The following is a 23,406-nucleotide window of genomic DNA, read 5'->3' as shown; positions in this document are numbered from 1 at the left end:
TTGTGGAACATAACCAATAGCATGGAGGACAAGGGGTGTTAGAGAGGAGAAGGGAATTTGGGTAAATTGGAAGGGGAGGTGAACCACGAGAGACTATGGACTCTGAAAAACAATCTGAGGGGTTTGAAGTGGCAGGGGTGTGGGAGGTTGGGGTACCAGGTGGTGGGTATTATAGAGGGCACGGCTTGCATGGAGCACTGGGTGTGGTGAAAAAATAATGAATAATGTTTTTCTGAAAATAAATAAATTGAAAAAAAAAAGAAAGGTAGGAAGCACAAAAGTAGTAAATATATCTATAAAAATCAGTCAAGGGACTCACAAAATAAAAGAATGTAAAGTTTGACACCCCATACCTAAAACTGGGGTTGGGGATGGGGCATCAGTATTTCTGATGAACATGGATGTAAAAATTCTCAACAAAATATTAGCAAATCAAATCCAAGGATACATTAAAAAAAATCATTCACCATGAGCAAGTGAGATTTATTCCTGGGATGCAAGGATGGTTCAGTACTCACAAGTCAATGTTATCCATTACGTCAACAAGAGAAAGGACTAAAGCCATATGATTATCTCCACAGATGGAGAAAAAACATTTGACAAAGTACAACAGCCACTCATGATAAAAAAAAAAAAAACCTCTCAGCAAAGTGAGTTTAGTGGGAACCCACCTCAACATAATAAGGGCCATATATGAACACCCCATAGCTAACATCATACTCAATGGTGAAAAATAGAGCATTTCCCCTAAGCTCAGGAACAAAAGAAGTAGGTCTAATAATCACCACTTTTATGAGACATAGTATTAGAAGTCCTAGCCACAGCAATCAGACAACAACAACAAAAGTCATCCAAATTGGTATGGAAAAGCTAAAATTTTCACTATTTACAGATGACATGACATTACATATAGAAAACCATAAGGACCCCAACAAAGGCCTAGTAGGACTAATAAATGAAGTCAGTAAGAGCAGAAGATACAAAATCAGTACAGAAACCCATTGTATTTCTGTACACTAATAATCAAGTGGCAGAAAGGGAACTTAAGAAAACAGTCCCATTTATAAATTTAATCAAAACAGTAAAATACCTAGGAATCAACTCAACCAAGGAGGTCAAAGATGTGTATTCCGAAAATTATAGAACACTGATGAAAGAAATTAAAGACGACACAAAGAAATGCAAAAATATTCCATGCTTATGGATTGGGAGAACAATTATTATTAATTTGTCTACACTACCCAAAGCAATCTACAGATTTAGTGCAATTTCTACCAAAACACCAACGCCATTTTTCAAAAAACTAAAACAGACAATCCTAAAATTTATAAGGAACCACAAAAGAATGCAAATAGCCAAAGGAAACTTGAAAAAGTACAAAATTAGTGGTATCACAATTCCAGATTTCAAGATAAACTAAAAAGCTGTAGATGGGCACCTGGGCGGCTCAGTTGGCTACGTGTCTCGTCTTTGGCTCAGGTCATGATCTCTGGGTCCTGAGATCAAGCCCCGCATCAGGCTTTCTGCTCAGAGGGCAGTCTCCTTCTCCCTCTCCCTCTGCTTCTCCCCCTGCTTGTGCTCTCTCTCTGTCAAATAAATAAAATCTTAAAAAAAAAGCTGTAGTAATCTAAACAGTATGGTACAGGCACAAAAACAGACACATAAATCAATGGAACAGAATAGAGAGCCCAGAAATAAACCCACAATTATATGGTCAATTAATCCTTGACAAAGGAGGCAAGACTATGCAATGGGAAAATAGTCTCTTCAACAAGTGGTGTTGGGAAAACTGGACAGCCACATGCAAAAGAATGAAATTGGACCTCTTTCTTAAACCATATAGGAAAATACATTCAAAATGGATGAAAGACCTAAAAGGGAGACCTGAAACCATAAAAATCCTGGAAGAGAACACAGGCAGTAATTTCTCTAACACTGGCCATAACACCATATTTTTAGATAGGTCTCCCAAGGCAAGGGAAACAAAAGCAAAAATAAACTATTGGGACTACACCAAAATAAAAAGCTTCTTCTGGACAGCAAAGGAAACCATCAACAAAACTAAAAGGCAACCTACAGAACGTCATTGGCAAATGACATAGCCAATACAGGCTCAGTAGTCAAAATATGTAAAGAACTCAACTCCCAAAAAACCAAATAGTCCAATTAAAATGGGCAGAAGGGATGAACAGAAATTCTTCCAAAGAAGAAATACAGATGGCCAAGAGACACATGAAAAGATGCTCAACATCACTCATCTGGGAAATACAAATTAAAACCACAATGCGATACCACTTTCTACTTGTCAGAACGGCTAAAATCAAAAACACAAAAAAGAAAAAGTATTGGTGAGGATGTAGAGAAGAAGGAACCCTTGTGCACTGTTGGTAGTGATGCACACTGGTACAGCCACTGTGGAAAACAGTATTTTCTCCAAAACTTAAAAACAGAACTACCATACAATCCAGTAATTCCACTACCAGATATTTACTTAAGGAATATGAAAATGCTAATTCAAAAGGATATATGCACCCCCAAGTCTACTGTAGCATTATATACAATGGCCAAACTCTGGAAGCACACCAAGTGTCCATCAATACATGAATGGAAACTAAAGATGTGGTACACACACACACGCACACACACACACACAATGGGATATTACTCAGCCATAAAAAAAAGAATGAAATCTTACCATTTGTGACAACATGGATGAACCTAAAGGGTATAATCCTTGAGGTGAAATAAGTCAGAGAGTGACAAATACCATGTGATTTCACTTATATGTGAATTTAAGAACCAAAACAAAGAAAAAAGAGACAAACCAAGAAACAGATGCTACAGAGAAGTGATGGTTATAGGGCTTGGTGGGGGATCGGGGGAGGTAGGTGAGTAGGGGGACAGGTAAAATAGTTGATGGGGATTAACGGAGACACTTATCTAGATGAGCATTGAGTAATGTATATAATTGTTAAATCACTATATTGTGCACCTAAAACATAACACCATATGCTAATTATACTATAATTAAACATTTTAAAAAGGAAACAAAAACAAAAACTAGTAAGAATATGTCAAACCAAAAAGCTCTGCACAGCAAAGGAATCCATCCACAAAATGAACATGGAACTTACTGAATGAGAGAAAATACTTACAAATCATTTATCTGATTGGGGTTAATATCCAAAATATATAAAGAGCTCATACAACGCAATAATAAAACAACAAAAATCCAACTGAAAAATGGGCAGAAGACATGAACAGATGTTTTCCTAAGGAAGTCATCTGGATGGCCAACAGGTACATGAAGAGATGCTCAACATCACTGATCATCAGGGAAATGCAAATCAAAACCACAATGAGATATCACCTCACACCTGTCAGAATGGCCAAAATCAAAAATGCAAGAAACAAGTGTTGGCAAGGATGTGGAGGAAAGGGAACCCTTGTGCACTGTTGGTGGGAATGTGGTGCAGGTACTGTGGAAAAACAGTAAGGAGGTTCCTCAAAAAGCTAAAAATAGAATTGCCATCTGATCTATCAGTTCCAATTCTGGATATTTGTCTGAAGAAAACGAAACCCTATCAAAAGATATCTGCACCTCCATGTTCACCGTAGCATTATTTACAATTTCCAAGACCTGGAAACAACTTAATTTTCTATCAATGGATGAGTGGATAAAGAAAATGTGGTATAGGCACACAATGGAATATTGTGGAGTCATAGAAAAGAATGATATCTTCCCATTTCCAACGGCATGGATAGTCATTGAGGTCATTACATTTAGTGAAATAAATCAGACAGAAAAACATAAATACCGTATGATCTTACTTATATGTGGAATCTCCAAGAACTGAAAAAGACAACAAAAAAAATAAAAAGCAATCTCCTGTATATAGCAAACAGACTGGTGTTTTCATGAGGCAGGGGTGGGAAGATGGGTGAAGTGGGTAAAGAGGGCCGAAAGGTACAAGCTTCAAATTATAAAATAAAAAGTCCCAAGCACATAATGTACAGCAGTGTGACTGTCGTTAATGATACTTGATTGTCTACTAGAAAGTAGGAAAGTAGATCTTGAAAGCTCTCATAAAAAAATTTATATCTAGGTTTGGTGTCAGATGTTAACTGGGATATTGTGATGATCAATTTGTAATCTCTATCAATATTGACTCGTGGTGCCATATAACTAGTTACAGGTCAATGATACTTCAATTTATTTTTTTTATTTTAAGATTTTATTTATTTATTTATTTGACAGACAGAGATCACAAATAGGCAGAGAGGCAGGAAGAGAGAGAGGAGGAAGCAGGTTCCCTGCTGAGCAGAGAGCCTGATGCGGGGCTGGATCCCAAGACCCTGAGATCATGACCTGAGCACAAGGCAGAGGCTTAACCCTCTGAGCCACCCAGGTGCCCCTTATTTTTTTATTTTAAAGATTTTATCTTAGAGAGAGAGAGAGAGAGCATGAGTCAGTGAGTGGAAGCAGAGAAGGAGAGAATCTCAGATCCTGTGCTGACTTGTGGAGCTCAGTGCAGGGCTCGATCTCAGAACCCTGAGATCATGACCTGAGCTGAAATCAAGAGTCAGACGCCTAACGGACTCGGCCACCCAGGCGCCCCGGTGATACCTCAATTTAAAAAGAGAAAAAAGAAAGTTCCAGCCCTGTGAGTCAGCCCTTGGCAAGAGGCTTGGGAATGTGGTCTCCTCAGCCACACACTAGGAGGTCACATCGGGAAGAGCAATGGCAGTTGGTAACAGCAAAGTAATATAAGATGAATCTGGCCTAATGAGGAAAGAAAATTTAAACTCCTGAGTTACTGTAACACCAAGTATTTTACTACAGTTCCACTGAAACAGCCCTCCAGAAGGTGATGGAATTGGTAAGGATAGAAATACGTATTTTTATTATTCTAACTGAATGTCCTATGCCAATCAAACTGTCCCTTGAAGGCTCTGGTTAAAACGCCAGTGTAAATATGCTGGGTGGGCAGCGGGTCACATATAAACACCTGGATAGCAGGTAGCTTCTCCGACGGAGCTAGGCAAACTGAAGGACTCTGCTTTTTGCAGAAAAATCTGCTTTTTGCTCCTTTTCCTACTCCTGCTCTTGCATCCCTGCTTTACACATGCCTTATAATGCAAGCAGCATAGGTCCTCCTTGTAAAGGACAAGGTGTTAATGACTTCTTTCAAACAGATGACATCTAAGGAAGGACCAGGTGAGAATGACCAGAGGAAGTCATCAGATGCACATTCCAGACCAACGACACTAGGCCTCTTCAAAACCAAACACCCCCCTCCACCCCCGCCAGCTCTAAGGACTGACATGCGGGTCCTCGTCTTCATTCTAACTGGTTCCCGGATGCCTGAGAGGACATGTACCCCAGACCACGATCCTCAGTAACATCCCAGACCCTGAACAAAGGCACTCTCTCCTTCCCTTTCGGAGTTTCCCCAGACGCTCTCTACCTGCATTCTCTCCGTACCTTCCATCAACTCCAATTTCACTGCTAGCTTGCATCGGATTTCTATCCTGATGCACACAGGGACCCTCGTGGCTGGTCCTCAGGGACCCCATTCTGAGCCTTTGGACTCTGCCTACCGACATCAGCATGATTTAATTTGTAATTTAGCAAGTACCCGAAAAGATGGGATAGACTAGGGCAGGGGACAGCACACATTTTTTGGTAAGGGGCCAGGGAGTGACTATTTTAGGCTTCCCAGGGTTGGATAGTCTCCTTCCTAACTAGTCAGCTGTCTAGTCAGCCACAGACCACACGCAAATGAACGAGTAGGGCCGTGTTCCCATCAAATTTCACTTCCAAAAGCACAGAGGAAAAGCAACACAGAGGAAAAGCTTGCCAACAGAGGAAAAGCAAGTTGCCTGGCTTATTCATTTTTCTACAAAATGAAGAAGAAATGAGGAAACATATGCTTGTGTAGCCTTCGAGGCCAATCTCCCCCACAGTGGAGTCGTACAGCCTTGTGACACCCGAAGAGAAGTCCCAGCTGGGACAGGGTGATACAGAGATGGAGGGAGGCAGGGAAGGTGGCAGGGATTGGGAGTAAAAATGTAATGAACTGAGTTTCTGTCGAAGGGAAAAAAAAAAAAAACTTTACATGGTTCTTGAGTTTATGGGCACCTTTCGGGTACATGGGGGGAAGAAGGAAGAAAGACTAATCCTTATTCATTGTATAAATGCTGAGATGAGAAGTAAAACTGTAAACTATTAAACCAAAATTGGGTTTGTTTGGGTTTTTTTAGATTTTATTGAGAGCAAGCGAGCGAGCTAGCGAGAGCACATGAACAGGGGAAGGGGACGAGGAGGAGAATCCCCAGCAGACCCTGCATGGAGCCCGACTCAGGGTTCAAAGTGGGGCTGGATCTCACGGCCCTGAGATCATGACCTGAGCTGAAAGCATCACTCAACTGACTGAGCCACCCAGGTGCCCATCAACCAAGACTGTTTGAACACTTAGTCTTATTTTTGTTCACTGCAGTAAGGAGAGAAGGGAGTTGAGGGAAATTGGAAGGGGAGGTGAACCACGAGAGACTATGGACTCTGAAAAACAATCTGAGGGGTACCAGGTGGTGGGAATTAGAGAGGGCACGGATTGCATGGAGCACTGGGTGTGGTGCAAAAACAATGAATACTGTCATGCTGAAAAGAAACAAAAAGATTAATAACGGGAGAAAAATAGCAAAAAAAAAAAAAAAAAAAGGTGCATCACAGTGCCCACGACCCGGCAGAACATCCTGACTCTTCCGCACTCAGTCATGGTCAGCTGCTGTTATCCCAAACCAGCTTCTGGACAAAATATAGCAAGCTCTAGTTTGATCCTTTCTGCTTCTAATTTTTCCCCCAAAAGATTCTGGTTGCCTCGTTTTGTAGTTATAAAATGTACACAGCCCAGAAGGGCCCATTTCCTAGAAAAGTGTGCTTCAAACGTTCAGTTGCTCAGGAATCACCCAGAGGTCTTGTTAAAAAGTAAATTAGACCCCATTGGTCTGAGATGGGGGAGACTTTGCGTTTCTAACGAGCTCCCAGGTGATGATGATGACCACACTCTGAGAACCACTGTTCTTACAGACAGCTGTCACTCTGAGAGGACCTGGCGGGGCGGAGGGGGGGGTTGTGGTGAGGGAAGCTCCCTGGGGCAGGATCTGGGGCCTGAAGGCCCCTGGACTCCCCTCATCCCTTGAGCCAGCCTCTTGGGCAAACAACAGAATGACGGCCTCCAGCACAGGCATTTCCCGGACAGGTCCAGGACAGACTCTTTGGCTGGCCCTGGGCAGCAGGTCGATTGGGCTTACCGGTCAAGACAAAGAAACCCTATTAGTTGCACAACAACTGCGTTAGCTCTGGGGACTCAATGTTCATCAGGTTATGCCCCAGAGCCAGAAATGAATGGCGGCAGGTCTGGCTAGACCATAAAGCGCCAGTTCCCGGAGGTCCTGGAAAATAGCCAAGGCCCTGAATCTGATCTTGGCCTTGAATGAAATCACCGGGCCCTTCCTGGGAGAGCTCTATCCCCCACCCTTCCGCACCTGGGCCCGGCTGGCCGTAAGGACTCACCTGCAGCATTCCCAACTGCAGCCTGTAGAGAAGGTTCCGGGCTGTGGGAGCGGACACAATGAGGAGTCTCCTTTTCTCATAAAACTGATCCAGAAGTGCCGCTGCTGTTCTCACACCCACGTTGACATTCATGGCTGGGATCAGAAAGGGCCAGATGGATGAGAAACCCCCTACTTATTCTGGCTCAGCATGGCCTGGGATGACACCCAGACCATACACAAACGCGCAAGTAAACCCCAAGACAAAGTTCCAGTTGGTTTTTTTTTTTTTTTTTTTTTTAAAGAATTTGAGAGAGAGCGTGTGCTCGTGCCAGTGGGGCGAAGAGGCAAAAGGAGAGGTGGGGGGCAGTGACAGACAGACTCTCAGGAGGACTTCTCACTGAGCACAGAGCCCGAGGCGGGGCTCGATCCCACAACCATGAGATAATGACCGGTGGTGAAATCAAGAGCAGGCCATGGAACCGACGAGCCACCCAGGCACCCCAGTTGTAAGTGGTTTATTTGGGAGATGGTCCCAAGTAGCACTAGGTTGGGGATGGGGAGCTATACTGGTTTCCTCTTGCTGCTCTCACAGATCACAATAAATTTAGGGGCTTAACAGGCACAAATTCTCCTACAGCCCCGGCAGTCAGAAGTTTCAAATGGGTTTCACTGGGCCGAAGTCAAAATGTTGCTCCCCCCACCCCGAGGCTCTAGGGGAGAATCTATTTCCTTGCCTTTTGCAACATTCACAGGTCACCTCCGTCTCCTGGGGTGAGGCCTTTCTTGGCATCTTCGAAGTCAGTAGTCTGGCGTCTTTGCCCCTCTCTCTCTCTCTCTCCCTCTGCCTCCCTTTTATAAGGACACTTGTGCGTACACTGGGACCACCTGGAGAATCCAAGATGGCCTCCGCATCTCAAGATTCTTACTTAATTTCCTCTGCAAAGTCCCTTTTGCCATGTCAGGTAAAATATTCATGGGTTCCAGGGATTAGGATGTATACATCTTGGCTGGGGGGGTGAGGTGGTGCAGGGATAGGCATTACTTTCCCTGCCTCAGGAAGTGAGAAAAGGGAAAGAAAGAGGTATGTTCTTTCTACTTTAAGGTATGAAACTGAAGAACCTTGGGCATTTAGCTGATGGTCTACACGTGTGTGTGTCTCTCTCTCTTGCTCAACCCTGCATGGCTGGGATTAAAGGAAAGCATAAACATGAGAAAGTACCCCGAAATAAGGAGGAAAGTAGAGTATAAATAAAAGATATGTCCACAATTTTCTGACTAGTCCAAATTTCACACCATGATCACTACGCAGCCCAATTTATGTTTCCTTGATAATAAGAGTGGATGTGCACTGAGTGCCTGCCCCAGGCCAGGCACTGCTCTATCCCACTGTTCAGTGGATATAACCTCATTTAACCCTTACAACAACTCAAGTAGTAGGTATTATCTTGCTCATTTGGCATTAGGAGGAAAAGTCCCGAATGCCCAAGGTCTGCGTGACTTTCAAACCAGTGCTGCAAAGTGGGAATTATATTGTCCATACGTAGTAGTGTCCTGGCTTTGCATAAAATAATAATAAAAAAAGACCGTTCCATTTGTAGAAGGGAAGAACACAGGTACCTAAAGCAGACTCTCCTGATTCACACAGTCGGGAACAGCGGGCCCTGGGCTCCCGCCTCCAGCTTCTTCCTTAGAGGATGTGAAAGAGAAACTCAAAGATGGACAGAAGCCAAGGAGGAGGGTGGGTGAGACAGCTGCCCTTGAAATCTGAGGACTGTGTTCACCCATCCGATGAAGAGGGGTGACACTGAACCTCTCGAAGTGTATGGAGCGAAATCCTCCCTCCCTCTACTGGAATCCAGAACCCAACGGTCTTTAGGTTCAGCTGCTGGCGGGAGAGAGGGCTGCACGCGTACCTGCACACGTGGGCTCTGTGCCAGACCAGGCCAGGTTGGACTGACAGACTCGGGCAGGGCTGCCCTGCAGCTCATAGCCACCGATGCAGGAGAACTCACAGGTCGCCCCGTAATTGTCGCCGTCACTGGAGCACTTCATGTAACCATTCTCCGGGGCGTTGAGTTTGCCACAGCGTCGGACTGTAGGGACACAAGGCCAGGGGGGGCTCAGTGCCGAGCTCCCCTCCACAGAGGCCCAGCCCATACCAGCCTGTGAATGAGTGAGGGGGCATAGGACTCTCTGGCCAGTGGGTGGACCTTGGAATGGTCACTGTTCATGGCAACGAGACCACTGAAATCAAGCGCTCTAGCCTCCTGTGTTACAGAGGAGGAGGCTGAGCCCAGAAGAGTAAAGAGGGTTCGTCATTAGCTGCCCAAACCATGAGGCATAAAATAAATCTTGAAAGTATTTTTTTCAGGGAGAATAAATGTTCTGGAACACCAAGAACATGGGCTCCTGGTGGCCCAAATTAGGGGGCTCTCAACCTCCTTTACAGAAGGACTTTCAGACTTTAGCTGGTCACCCAAGCCCAGGGAGGAAAATGTTATCCAAGTAATATTCTTCTGGGATAGCCAGCTGTGGGCTCATGCGAGACTAGCTTACTGCTCTCTCGGGCCTCAAATAATCTGCCAGCACTGAACCTCATCCGGATTTGTATTGTGAAATTCCGGCTTTAAGATGGCACCCTTCTCCTCGCCTCATCATCAGAGGCTAATCCGAAGTTGGCAAGTATCCCCGTGGCAGTGGGCACTCACAAAGGGTTCCTGCTGGAGGGCCGATTTCGTTTTGCTCTTGTAAAGAGAGGAAAAAGCCAAGAAGCAGTAATCTTACCTCGTACTTTAACTCGAAATTTGCAAGTGCCCTTGTTCTCAGCTCTGTCATAGACTGTGTACTGGATCTTGTGGTCTCCTTCTGGAAAATTCGAGCCTGGGGGGAGGCCTTTTAGAATAACACTTAAAAGGGGGAGAAAAAAACAGGAACACCAAAGATGGTCATTAAAGGCCTAACAACAATTAGGTCATCACAGGCACTAACTGGATGTGGAGATCCTGAGGGGCAGCCTTTAGGTCAGATTTGACTAGAACAAAGATTTCTTGAAGAACACAGCTTTTCCCGAGCTTTATTCTGCTTTGGAAGAGCAGTCTGACACCAGAACATGGAAGTCCCCAATTCCTGGAAAGTATGGATCCATTTTTCTCACAGGAGGATAGAAGAGAAGATGGCAGAGGCTGAGAAGCCAGGGCCCCAAGTCTTCTTCCCATCCCAACTTTGTTCCAAGGAGAACCGTAAACTGCCTCGCTTTGGGAAGGATGAACAAATTTTCTGTGAGGAAAACCATATGAGGGTATAGTCCAAGCAGTCATTGGCAATTTGGGTTTACAGGGGGGTGCTAGAATTAGCTCTAGTTTTTTCTCTCTGGCCCAGTGTGGAGATCTTTCCTGAGCAAAAGGCAAGTTTATTGTGATTCCTCGATTATCCTAATGTAGTAGTAGTAGTACTAGTAATAGTTCTTTGCACGTACATAAACACTATATACACATTTTAGGCATGGTTCTAGGTATTTTACACATACTGGTTTCTTTAATCCTCCACACAATCCCATGAGATAGGAATTATTATTTCCATTTCACAGAGAAACTGAGGCACCAAAAGCTTAGGAAACTTGCCCAAGATCACACGGCTAGGGTGACTAGCATCTTTCTTCTTGGCTGTCTGATGAGAACACCAGTAGTTTCGGACAGCATGATCGAATACCAGGCTGATGGGTTGGTTTCCCAACAGATACTTAATTTGCCTTCTCACTACAGTTCTTAGCAACGATGAGAATATTTGCTAAGAACGAACGTGTGCCAGAGCCTTCCACAGAGGTGGTAGGGTGTGTGCTTGTAAGGGATGAACTGAAGCATGGTTAAAATGCAGATAACCCTGAGAGGAATCAGGCTTCCAATACGGGTGGTTGCTGACTTCTCGGAGACTCCGTTTTCATCTGTGGCCTGTACATAACAGCCATGAGGAGTGACTACGGGAACTCACAGGAAGCATCTGCTTTGGAGACGCACTTGCTCTCTAGAACCTTCCCTCTCAGAAGGGGACCATAGAACAGTAGCTTGTACGAGAGACATGCCGGAGAAGCAAGGAGCCCAAGTGAGAGCTGAAAAGGTGACGAGACAGCCTTCTCGGAATTCCTCGTTCTGTCTGGAGTGTGTTCCCTGCAGCCTCCTGCTCCAAGCCTCTGCTGGTTCGGGCTATAGAAGTCTAGAAGCAGACAGCTGCTTGGAACGGAAGGCTGGGGGCTACTAAGATAGTCTTTGAAACAGTCACGTTTCTTTTTTTTTTTTTTAAAGATTTTATTTATTTATTTGAGAGAGAGAGAGACAGTGAGAGAGAGCACGAGCGAGGAGAAGGTCAGAGAGCGAAGCAGACTCCCCACGGAGCTGGGAGCCCGATGCGGGACTCGATCCCGGGACTCCAGGATCACGCCCTGAGCCGAAGGCAGTCGTCCAACCAACTGAGCCACCCAGGCGTCCCGAAACAGTCACGTTTCTAACCATAACACACAGGCGACCCATAAAGATGCCAAGGTCTATATCCGTGCTAGACAAACACGGTCATCTGGTGACCCATTACTTGGTGTTTATTATGCAGGGTTTCAACAGCAACTGTAGTTGTCAAGATCTCAGAACCTATTATGGGCTAGGGCATAGACCAGGCATTGTTCTAGGCCCCAAAGTTCCAAGATCAATAAAAACCAACCCCTGTTTATATCAACTGTAACTTAGTCTTTCATCCCAATTGCCTAAAATTTCTCCTTAGAGGTTTGTGACATGTAGATATGACAGCAAATATATAATTTTCTTAATACTCAAAACTTTACCTTTAAGGAGTTACAAGGAGGCACACAGTAAGATTATTTAAGCTAAATGGTGTACTGGGAGAAATGATCAGGATGTAGGAACAAAATGTCTTGCTCGGGGTGAAAGACTCAACATCTTCCTTGTAAAAGACGTTTTCTTATTGCCCATAATTGCCTGGGTCGGATTCTAACAAGGGCTGCCTTGCTGTGTAGTTCAGAGGGGCGGCGAATCAGAGGTATCTTGTGCACACTCAGTGGGTTGGTCTGACAGGGCCATGAACTTGAAGGCAGGGATGTGAACATGCCGACATGAAATAGTGGCCACTAGGGACAATGAAGGCCAAGCAGATCGCTGCAGGGGTACAGGCCCAGGTGCTAGATTAGAACAATATTTAGCCAAACTTTCACAAAGGGAATCATGCATTTTTAAAAGCATTCTGGAGGTATGTCAAACTCTTCACCCAGCTGTTCGTGGGGCATGAGGTTGGGGTAGAGAAGAAGGTAGAAGAATGCTTCTCTTTTTTCTTATAAGCTTTCTCTGTAAGTGTTTAATGTAGTCACAAGTTTAAAGATTTATTTATTTACTTTAGAGAGAATGGGCAGGGGGAAATGTGGAGGGAGAGAGGGTCTCAGGCAGTCTCCCCACTGAGCACGGAGCATGTGGGCTCGATCCCATGACCTGAGCCAAAACCAAGAGTTGAATGCTCAGCTGACTGTGCCACCCAGGAACCCCTATTGTAGTCCCAAGTTTAAAAAAATAGACTAAGAATCAAGTTTTTAAAAAAGCAGTTGCAAAAAACAAGGGCTAGAAAGGTCTGCCTTAAACCGTATTCACAGAACACCAGGGAGGTAGGTGACAGCTTAGTAAGGCCTGGGGGCTACAGTAGGAGCACCCTGGGCAGGCAGAGGGGGTGGTTCTAACCCAGAGTGAACCAGTTGGTGTCCTCTTCCTCCTCCCGTCCCTTTTCTTCCCACCACCCCTTCTTCCCTTCTCTCCCTTGACAAATACTGACCGAGTCCCAGCTCTGTGCTCAGCATGGTTCTGGGCATTCGGGGTCTGGCAGTAAACGTGCTATGGTGGCGACAGGTAAGACACAAGGACAGAAGTGAAATATACAGGAGGTCAGGTGCTGAAGATGACGAGGGAGAAAAACGCAGCCCGACTGAGGGACCTGTTGAAGGAGCGCCACAGTGACTCTGTGCGCATAAATGGACCCGCACGGATACACTTTCCCACTCTGGCTAGTTAAATGTCTCTCAGAAAAGAAGCAACAGCCTCCTCACTGCCCAGTTGTACTTACTCAGTCAGGATGCCATCCGCTGTGTCTCTTCCTTCCGGGGTCTCCCAGGACACCCGGACCGTCAGCTTATTGGGTTCAGCGATGCGTTCCTTCACACTCGGGCACTTGATTCTAGGAGGTTCCATATCTGAAAATATAACCAGAAGATTCTCACCATCATCAAGAAATATCTTGTCCACTGGGGGCACAACACCCAGCATCTGACATGCCCACAGCTCTAGTCACTCCCCATTTTTGAAGGGTTTAGTTCACCGCACTGTATTTCTCTTCCCTCCATTCATCCTGCCCCTTCTCTCATCCTGAGTTCAGAAGATGGCTGGAGAATTCCTACATGCACAGCTAAACCTGGCTGTGCAAGGCGGCTTCCGGGGTAATTCATTAGCTCTGGCAACTTCTCCCTGGACTTCTAGACTTCGCTTACTGACTTCACAGCACTGCAGCCCTCCGAGCTAGAAGTCATTCAGGCACAGGGAATCCCTCCTCCTTTAAAGGCAGCATCAGAGATTATCAGAAAAGGGAACCTTAGCTGTCTTCTACTTTGATTCAGGTCAAGGCAACACAGCTCTACTGAAGGCTGCCTTATCCAAGGCAACATTCCAACTGCTGTGTCATGGGCTGCTCAAGCCTTTACAGTCTATTGGGGCGGACTATTGTCACCATACACAAAATAGAACACGAGGCAGATGGCAGCATGGCCCCAGGTGAGGTAAAAGTAAATGGGATGGATGTTTCAAGGAAAAACCCAATGCTCTATTTTACAGATGTGGAAACTGAGGCTCAGAAAGTTTAAGTGATTTATTTAAGGCCAGGCATGTAGACAGTGATAGTGTGGATTATAACCCAAGCCCAAGCCTTTACTCCTGGAACAAGCTGTCTCTCTCTCTACTCTGGCAATGTCCATTCCCAACTGCTCAGTATCTTACAACAGTGGTCTGTCTGGATCCACTGTGACCTGCACCTGCCACAGGACCACACCTATGGTTTTGTGTCTGGGGATAGCAGTTTTGCCTTGGCTCTGGCCCTCCAAAGGGCCCCCGAGTAGCTTCTCAAGTAGTTTCTCCACCTGGTAAAAGATCTTCTGCTTCCTCGGTATCAGGGATGGGTTGATAATGAGGGCTAGAAGTAAATGAGATGTCAATCCTCACTGGGTTGGATTTCATTTTGTTATAGCTAAAGTGAAGTCACAAGAAGGCGAGGGAGCTTCAGACTTTTGTAAATTCCACTTGATTCCAAACAGGTAGAGAATGTATTTAAAGATGGCCTAGGGGGCGCCCAGGTGGCCCAGTTTGTTCAACACCTGCCTTCAGCTCAGGTCACGATCTCAGAGTCCTGGGATGGAGCCCCCTGTCAGGCTCCCTGCTCAGCGGGGAGTCTGCTTCTCCCTCTCCCTCTACCCCTCCCTCCAATTCATGTGTGCTCTCTCCCTCTCTCTCAAATAAATAAATAAATCTTAAAAAAAAAAAGACGGCCTAGCAAGTCAACATTTAGATACACATTGCTTTCCATGTCAACTGCTAATTATTTAAATGCCGCTATGCTACAACCTGAATGAAAATAAAAGATCATTTGGTTCTGAATCACAAACAACTTTGAGAGATGAAAACACCACGTACAGTCTTCATACACTTTCTCCTACATCTTGTTGAAAAACTTCTCATTTTATTTAGGGTCCGAAATTTTGAATAATTTGCTAAACGGTTTTGTCTTCAGCTATCCAAATTCAGATGCATTCTCTGCCATGCATCGACGGAGTGTGAATTTACAAACCTTGATACACTAATCCCCAATCGAGTCACTACCATATACTATGGCATCTAAGTTACAATCCATTGTGAGATGTGTCCCAATTTCAGGGGTATTAAAACGTACCATAATATGCCTCTCAAAATTGATAAAGTACACACATGTTCTGATGAAATGGAACACGCTTTAAATGCATTCGACATGTCTATATTCATTTGCTAAGTTTAAAAAAAAAAATCCGGGGCACCTGGGTGGCTCAGTGGATCAAAGCCTCTGCCTTCGGCTCAGGTCAGGATCCTAGAGTCCTGGGATGGAGCCCCACATCAGGCTCTTTGCTCTCCGGGGAGCTTGCTTCCCCCCACCCTCGCCTGCCTCTCCGCCTACTTGTGACTCTCTCTGTCAAATAAACAAAATCTTTAAAATTAAAATTAAAAATAATCCTTTTATTTTTGTGACAAGAGGGGACGTTAGACATACACATATAATTGAGATGACTGTTTCACAGCTGTGTGTGAATCACAAAGATGAGTATACAACACCTGCCCCCTGCTGGTCAATTCTAGCTGGCACGCTCATCATGGAAAGCATATATATCTATATAGATATATAGATATATGTATTTTATTTAAAACAAAAGGGGAGAGGTTGAGGGCAGGAGACAGATTTCAATGCAAAATTACAGTGTTCCCATATTTTCTTGGGGTGACATCGTCCAAGCGAAGAGATACTCCTACTCTCTGCGTCATGCAGCTAAACATCTGAATCATGTGCTGGATTTTCTCTATCCAACCACGCCTGCGGACATTGTGAGCTAACATGCTCCAAATCAGGTTATCTGGGTGAAGGCTCTCAGAGCTTCCTAAAGCCAGCTTGGGTCCGCCTAACAATGATCAGCCGAAACTGGCCTAGTTTTTCAGAATCCATGCTCTTCCAAAGTAGAAACGAGAAGAAAAACCAATCATTAGAAATAGCAGCTAATATATGCTGCACCATCCCGCCTGCCTGCCGCAGGCTGAGTACTCTGCCTGCACTATTTCGTTCTCCCGGCTGCCCACTGGATGGAGTGTTGTTAGGACCATCCTCATTTGTACCCTGGGAAGTGTTTCCTCTTGTGGAATTTCTCGTGGCCTGGGATTTTAAGATATGATCACGTGTTTTTTAATTTTCGTACTAAGCCAAACACTTCTGTGTGTCTGCCTGCCACTGACCTCATAGTGTCCTCCAACACGGACATTCCTTTCAGGTCACCTGCTACAGCTGTGCCCTGAATACAAGAAAAGCAGGTTCGGTTGTACCCTCACTTTCAGCCGACGAGACCAGCTGGCCTGCCCTTCTCCAGCAGATGTTCTAGAAACCTAAGCCTATTATTACCCAGCCATGGCCATCATTGCTTTTTATAAGCGATCATAAATTTCCATGGATGAATTGAATAAAGTTACTATAGAAACATAATGACAATTCCCTGCTGAGTCAGGATGCCCACAGAGCCAGTTATTGTGTGGAAACCCTGGCCTCTGCATTCAGGGGAGACATCTCACCAACTGTGTCCCTCCTCTGTGCTCTAGTCACCTCTCTGCGTATGCAATACTGGAAACAAGGGGAGCTTGTGTGGCTCAGTCTGTTAAGCATATGCCTTCAGCTCAGGTCATGGTCCCTGAGTCCTGGGATCTAGCCCCTTGTGGGCCTCCCTGCTCAGTGGGGAGTCTGCTTCTCCCTCCCCCTCTGCCCCTCATCCCCCCACTCCTGCTTTCTCTCAAATTCTTTATATATAAATATAGATACAGATATCAGAAACAAATATATTTCACTCTATCAACTACTGTTTATCTGGCAAGCTTGGGAATTCTCAAAACGTCTCGCCAGGTGGGCAGTAGAAATAAGAAATTCAAAAGGGTAGTGTCCTGGCCAACAGGTAACAAGAAAAAAATAGCCTTTTAAACGAAGGCTGTAAATTAGCTGCGTGATAAAACATTTCCTCAAAGAGTGGAAGATCTCCACTGGAGATCTGTGTTTGGAGATGACTGCTAGACATGTGATTAACAGGTGCTTCACAATAGGCCAGTTACTGGTATCTGAGACTGCATGACCTGGAGCGGGGGGGTGTCTTCTTTCTGCCCCATTCTAAGGCAGGATGCTATTCTTACCCCAAGTCAAGGGCTGCCCCACTCCTCACAAGGCGCAGACTCCATTCAGTGCCCATTTCCTGACTTCCTACATACCCCAAGCAAACTGGCTTTCTACCTGCTGCTACTCTCATTTCTTCTATCCCTTGACCTGTCACGCCAACTTGGTCTCACCCTCTACAGTCAATGGGGCAGGGACTTGGTGGTGGATCCCCCAGTCTCTGATCCCTCTTCTTTTATAGCAAAAGAACTGCCTGGACCTTTCATCTTCTGGAATATAAAGACTACATTTCCCAGCCGCCCTTGAAGTTAGGCATGGCCATGTGATACGTTCCACCAATGGGCTGTGAGGAAAAGTGACGGGGGCAGTTTCTGGGCTGTGCTGTTAAAAGGGGTGGGCGGAGCATACCCTTTCCTTTTTTTCCTGCGTCCTCTACCCTGGTTTGAAAGTGGATGTGTGGGAGAGCGAGAGCAATCATCTTAGCCTGAACAGCAAGGGAAGGATTGGGCCTAGGACACCGCCCAGGGCTGCTTAAGCACAAATATTTATATAAGAATAGAACTGCTGTCTCATTTGAAGCATTATGATTTTGGCCTTGTTAATAGTACCTGAACTGGCATATGAACAATCACGCAGTTTTTTCCAAACTACTCTGTAGAGCACCTTGTATGGCATCTTCAAGATGTATTTCATTAATGACTTCCAAGCACTGATTTTGAACAAAGGATATTGTGGTGAATTTCGTGCAAAGGGGGTTCATAATCCCCTTATATACATGCAGCACCTCCTACCAAGAGGTAGAGTCGAATTTTCATCCCTTTGAATCTGTGCCAGCCTCGTGACTCACTTTGACTAACAGAACATGAAGTAACGATACGCCCGTCCCCAGTCTGGGCCCTTCAAGAGTCTGGCACCTTCCACTTCTGCTGTCTTCTAAGGAAGACAGCTGACATCTATGGAAATCCAATTATCTTACTGGAGAGGCCATGTGAGGAGAATAAGAAATTATGAAAGGAGAGATAGACTCAGCCAAACCCCAGCCAGCAGAGCCAGCTGAGGTTCCAGACTTGTGAATGAAGCCATCTTGGATCCTCTGACCTCAACCGTCATCTCAGCCATTACCATGTGGAACAGAGTTGAGCTGTCCCCACTGAGCTCTGCCCAAATTTCTGACCCAAAAACCAGGAGCAAAATAACATGGTCATTTGGAGCCACTGGACTTTGGGCTGTCTGTTATACAGCAAAAGATTACTGATACAGATATAAAATAGTTTGAGGTTGGTGACAGAGGAAGGAAGCAGCCACTTCATGGGACACAGGAAGACACTGACTGCCAAAGGCAAAACAAACCTGGATGCTGAAAACTTGCCCAACTGTTTGCTTCCCCCAGCCAGAGTATAATCTTTGTGGACGTCTCTGGGAAGTGGTTCCGATTCCTTGGTATCGTGGAAAGTATCAGAAGATTTTCCCCAATGGACGAAAGAGGCAAGAGTGAAAGCAATGAATTCCACAGTGAAAAGTCACCATCCTCACCAGAGAGACGCCCAACCAAAGAGTGGCTGGTGGTGTGTTTCTATTAGAGATGGCCACCAGAAGGTTCCATGTTCACTTTGTACTAAGAAATCAGGCCAGGGAAAAAGTGCACCACTATCTCCATCAACCCAGCTGTTTCGAAGCTGACATTAGCTTCCTGAAAGTTTGCAGAAGGATGTGTATTTGTTGACCCAGGAGAGATTTGGCATAATTTAAGATCCACAACGACACACTGATCGGTTCATTCTTTGCCCCATAATGTTTGTATCTTCAACGGACTCTCTGGAAATAAGGCAGGGCAGCCCAGCAAACTTCCCTGTGCGTCAGTGGGTGAGCCCAGCTGTCAGACAGTTGAGAAGCCAGTAGAACATTCCATCACTGTGCATGGGTATCTGCAATCTCAGAGAATTTTTTATTCCAGAATCTCATCTGTGCTAACTCTCTTGATCTATTCTACTCTGGAGGCAGCACAAAACAAGCAGGGAGCAGTTCCAGAAACCTACTCAGTTTGTACACTGTCCTTTGTTAAAACAGCTAACTGGAGCTCTTTGCATGTCAAAAGACACCCGCTGGGTTCTCATTATCTGTGGTTTCTAGACTTTCTTTAACGTTTTCCTCTTTTGGCCCAGGAAATAGGGTTGGTCTAAAGGAGAAATCACGTGTCAACTCAAAATCTGGTTTCTAGATGAGGACTTATAATTCTCACTGTCCATTGTTCTATCTAACTGCCAGTGCAACCCAAAATAACTACAAATGGGAAGAAAGAAAAAACATCCCCTAAAACAATAGCTGTTTCATTCCAAGATTTTCTTTATATATATATATCAATGGCGGTTGTGGCTCTTCAAATACTTTACCCTCCTGCGACTGCAGTACAACGCTTCCCCTGCCCTGACTTCTTTCTATATCTGTTTCGGAAATAACCATGGGTTTGAATCCAGTGCCAGCGTGTGGTCTGCAGGAGAGAATTAATTTTAACTGCTGGCACTTTTGAATTAGCCAGACCACAGGACTGACCGCCTCAGCGTCAAAAGAGAGCCGAGGGTTCGCTCTTCCCTCTGGGTCTGGAGGAGAGCCGGGATGATTTTCTCAGCACTCAGCAAAGCTCTGGCCAAGATGCAGTGCTAGAAGTTGTGTGGAAATTTGGGAACTACTCAGCCACCATGTGTCAGCATCTAAAATAGGCTGAGGCTCTGGTTTATGCTCAAGGACCCCGTAGCCTTGCCAACACACCCACAAAGTGATGAAATTAATGTCATGCATTTAAAGCCAAAAGAGTCAAGGACATCCCTGGTGTCACATTCACTGGGGATGGACTCCAGCTTATTGTTGTCTTACTGGAAAAGAACTGCCTGCTTGCACTGTCCGTTTGTCTCCTTTTCCTGGGAACTCCATGCTCTCCTGTGGCTCACGGGTCCCCCCTTTTCTCCCTCCCCGACCCCCACTGTAGGCACAAGATCCTCTCCCACCTCTGCAGCATGCCTGAGACTTGCTCTGGCAAACTCTAAGATAAATCCCCTGAAACTGGGGTTTGTTGCTTAGTTCTTTCTCCCTCTGGGAAGGTTCCAGCCCCATCTGGTCCAGCTTAAACCATGCCTGTTGCTTTTTGAGAACAATCAGCATGTTCTTTCCACGACTGCACACGATCTGGGCACCTGAACAGTGTGATCCCAAGAGGAGTCGTCACCAATGCTTGCCTCCAGAAAGATTCTCAAGCATCTCCTCTCCTCCCGTCCACCTCTGCCCTTTCCCACGCGAGGGAGGAGAGCTGAGAAAATCTGAGTGGTGGTTCGGAGGCGCTAGCTTGCACACACACCAAGTCATGGGGGAGACACTGAAAGTGACATCTGGGAGGGGCCCTTGACCCGAACCTCTGGCCTTGGGCCCCATTCTCCCAGAGGCGCACGTCCTCATCACCACTCCCCCTGCGCCGCATGAGTAGGACTGCGTGGCCCTCTGCCCACTGAGAACTATGGTGAGTCCAGGCCAGGGGCCAAAGCCTCAGAGAAAAAGTTACTGAGGCCAACAATCCCTTGGTGTTTAGGTTTTCTATAATCTCCCCATTCCTGCCCGCACTGAAAGTCTCAAAATTCTATTCCCCAGACTCCTCCTGCCAGCTGGGCGCCAGGCAGGTTTGCCCACAGGAGGCAACGTGCTGGGAACGGAAGGCCATTATGCTTCTGGTGCGAGCTTCTGAGAGGGCTTCCTGGGCTCCTGAGCCATCGGCCAATGTTTGCTTCTCCAGCCCTCAGTCGGCACGGTTTTCTGCTGTAACTCATCTCGGGTAATAGTGTTTTTCCTCTTTTGTTCCCCTGGCTCTTTTTAGATTTTTTTTTTTAACCCATTCTCTATAGGAAATTCTCCTCTGTTTGGAGTACCTAGTGTGGTGTCTGTTTTCCCAATTACCCACCAAGACAAACTCCTACCTACGCCCTAGGGAGAGAGAAGCCTAGAGTAAACCTGAGTCAGCAATCGGAGTTTCTTTGAACGGGTTGCTTGCGTCAAACGGATACTAGGTGAGGTCCAGGCTGTAGTGGGCAAGGTCCCTTGGCTACAGCTCTGTCCCCACGTAACTGCAGAGTGAAAAAGGCTGCCAGGGAGGACCACGGACAGCAGCGCTCTCACAACGACACCCCTGGGACTGACCTAGAGGAGTTGCTGTTGTACTTCTGCCCCCAGGAGGCATCAATCTCTCCCCCCCTCCGCCCTAAAGCATATGCCCCCAAATAATGAGCACTCAGAAAGGAGTCCTTGGGGTAAAGCACATCGGCAGACTGAGCTGACCGGTTCTCAGGAGAATGGTCAGATCCCAACAGCACAGGAGCCAGCCTCATAGGGCCTGTGGCCTTAGCTTAGTGCCAGAGCTGTCTCTGGATTCAGGGACTTTGGGCCTGAGAGCCTGGAGCCACAGGCTTGGTTCTATGCAACCTTGAGTAAGACAGGTGACCTCTTATCCCTCATCTGTAGACTAGAGGAAGGGAGTAGAATGTTCTGGAAGGCTGGGTCCTGGCAGCTCTAAAAGTTTATGAGTAAACGATCCTCTGGCATGGTAGTTCTCAACCACGTGGAGGGAGGTTTGGAAAAATACCAGAGCCCGTGATTCAGATTTAAATAGAAGCCAGAGTTGAAAACCACTGCCCTAGAGCAGTCTCCCTCGGTGTTTAAAGGGCACAGGAATCCCCCAGGGAGCTTATTAAAATGTGGATTTTGATCTGCCAGGTTTGGGATGGGTCACACCATGCGACATTTCTAATAAGCCTCCTGCTGGTGCTAATGCTGCTGGTCCAAGGGCACAATTTGGAGAATGAAGGTTATTAAAGTTCTGCCCAAATTTGATATTCTAAAGCAGGCTCTCAAACTGCAGAACATCAGAATCCCCTGGAGGGCCTGAGAAAATGCCAGTTGCTAGACCCCACTTCGGACCTGCTGAATCTGCATTTTCACCAGCGTTTCCAGGTGATTTGATGCACCTTAAAGTTTGAGAAATACTGTCTTCTATCATGGCTCTCTTGAAGCCCTTTCAGAATGCCCAGAATGCGTGGGGGTGGGGTGCTCCTTAAAGCACACAGTGCTGGGCCCCGTCCCCAGAGCCTCTGATTCAGCAGATCTGTAATGATGCTAAGAATTTGTATTTCTAAAGAGTTCTCAAGGCTGCTGCACGCTCCCAGGACCACACCGTAAGAACCATTTCTCAACAAACCCTGAGTCAGGTAACATTTCCAAATCCCAGCTTAGCCCACGGAGTGCTTGCTGACCACAATCATCGACAACAAATGAATTCCGGCTGTCAGCTGAAAGGCACATAGGTGTTCTCTGCGGGGTGGTCTGGCAAATGTCAATGACTCTGCTCAGTGCCACAGGCAGATTCCTGGACGGAGGCAGCCCTCTGCCAGTCTGCAGAGGCCTCATTAGCAAACCGAGAAAGAAACAAAAGTCGGACAAAGCCACAGGCTATCAGGTCTGCTCCAAGTTACAGACTGATGTTAGGTCTGGGCTAAAAGCCTGAGAAGTAGGGAGGAAGAGAGCTTCAGAAATCAAAGCTGGGTCATCCGGGGTGTTGATGCTTCCTTTTTTTTTTTTTTTTTTTAAGATTTTTTATTTATTTATTTGAGAGAGAGAGACAGTGAGAGAGAGCATGAGCGAGGAGAAGGTCAGAGAGCGAAGCAGACTCCCCATGGAGCTGGGAGCCTGATGTGGGACTCGATCCCGGGACTCCAGGATCACGCCCTGAGCCGAAGGCAGTCATCCAACCAACTGAGCCACCCAGGCGTCCCATTAAAATCCACTACACATGCACACACACCTTGCTCCTCCCAAAGTATGTGCCCCCTGATGACTGGT

General features: G+C 46.0%; 1 protein-coding gene across 1 annotated transcript in view; it reads right to left on the bottom strand.

Moving 5' to 3' along the window:
• Positions 1 to 23,406, bottom strand: part of RPGR (retinitis pigmentosa GTPase regulator) — a 204,894-nt gene that overhangs the window by 36,317 nt on the left and 145,171 nt on the right. The window contains exons 21-24 of the mRNA XM_044235957.1: positions 13,666 to 13,792; positions 10,342 to 10,463; positions 9,471 to 9,650; positions 7,577 to 7,710 (exon numbers count right to left, since the gene is read on the bottom strand). Coding sequence (XP_044091892.1) covers positions 7,577 to 7,710; positions 9,471 to 9,650; positions 10,342 to 10,463; positions 13,666 to 13,792 — 563 coding nt within the window. The remainder of the gene's footprint in view (positions 1 to 7,576; positions 7,711 to 9,470; positions 9,651 to 10,341; positions 10,464 to 13,665; positions 13,793 to 23,406) is intronic.

Source organism: Neovison vison, chromosome X (assembly GCF_020171115.1).
Source record: "Neovison vison isolate M4711 chromosome X, ASM_NN_V1, whole genome shotgun sequence".
Lineage (NCBI taxonomy): Eukaryota > Metazoa > Chordata > Mammalia > Carnivora > Mustelidae > Neogale > Neogale vison.
This window is presented reverse-complemented; position numbering and strand designations above follow the sequence as displayed.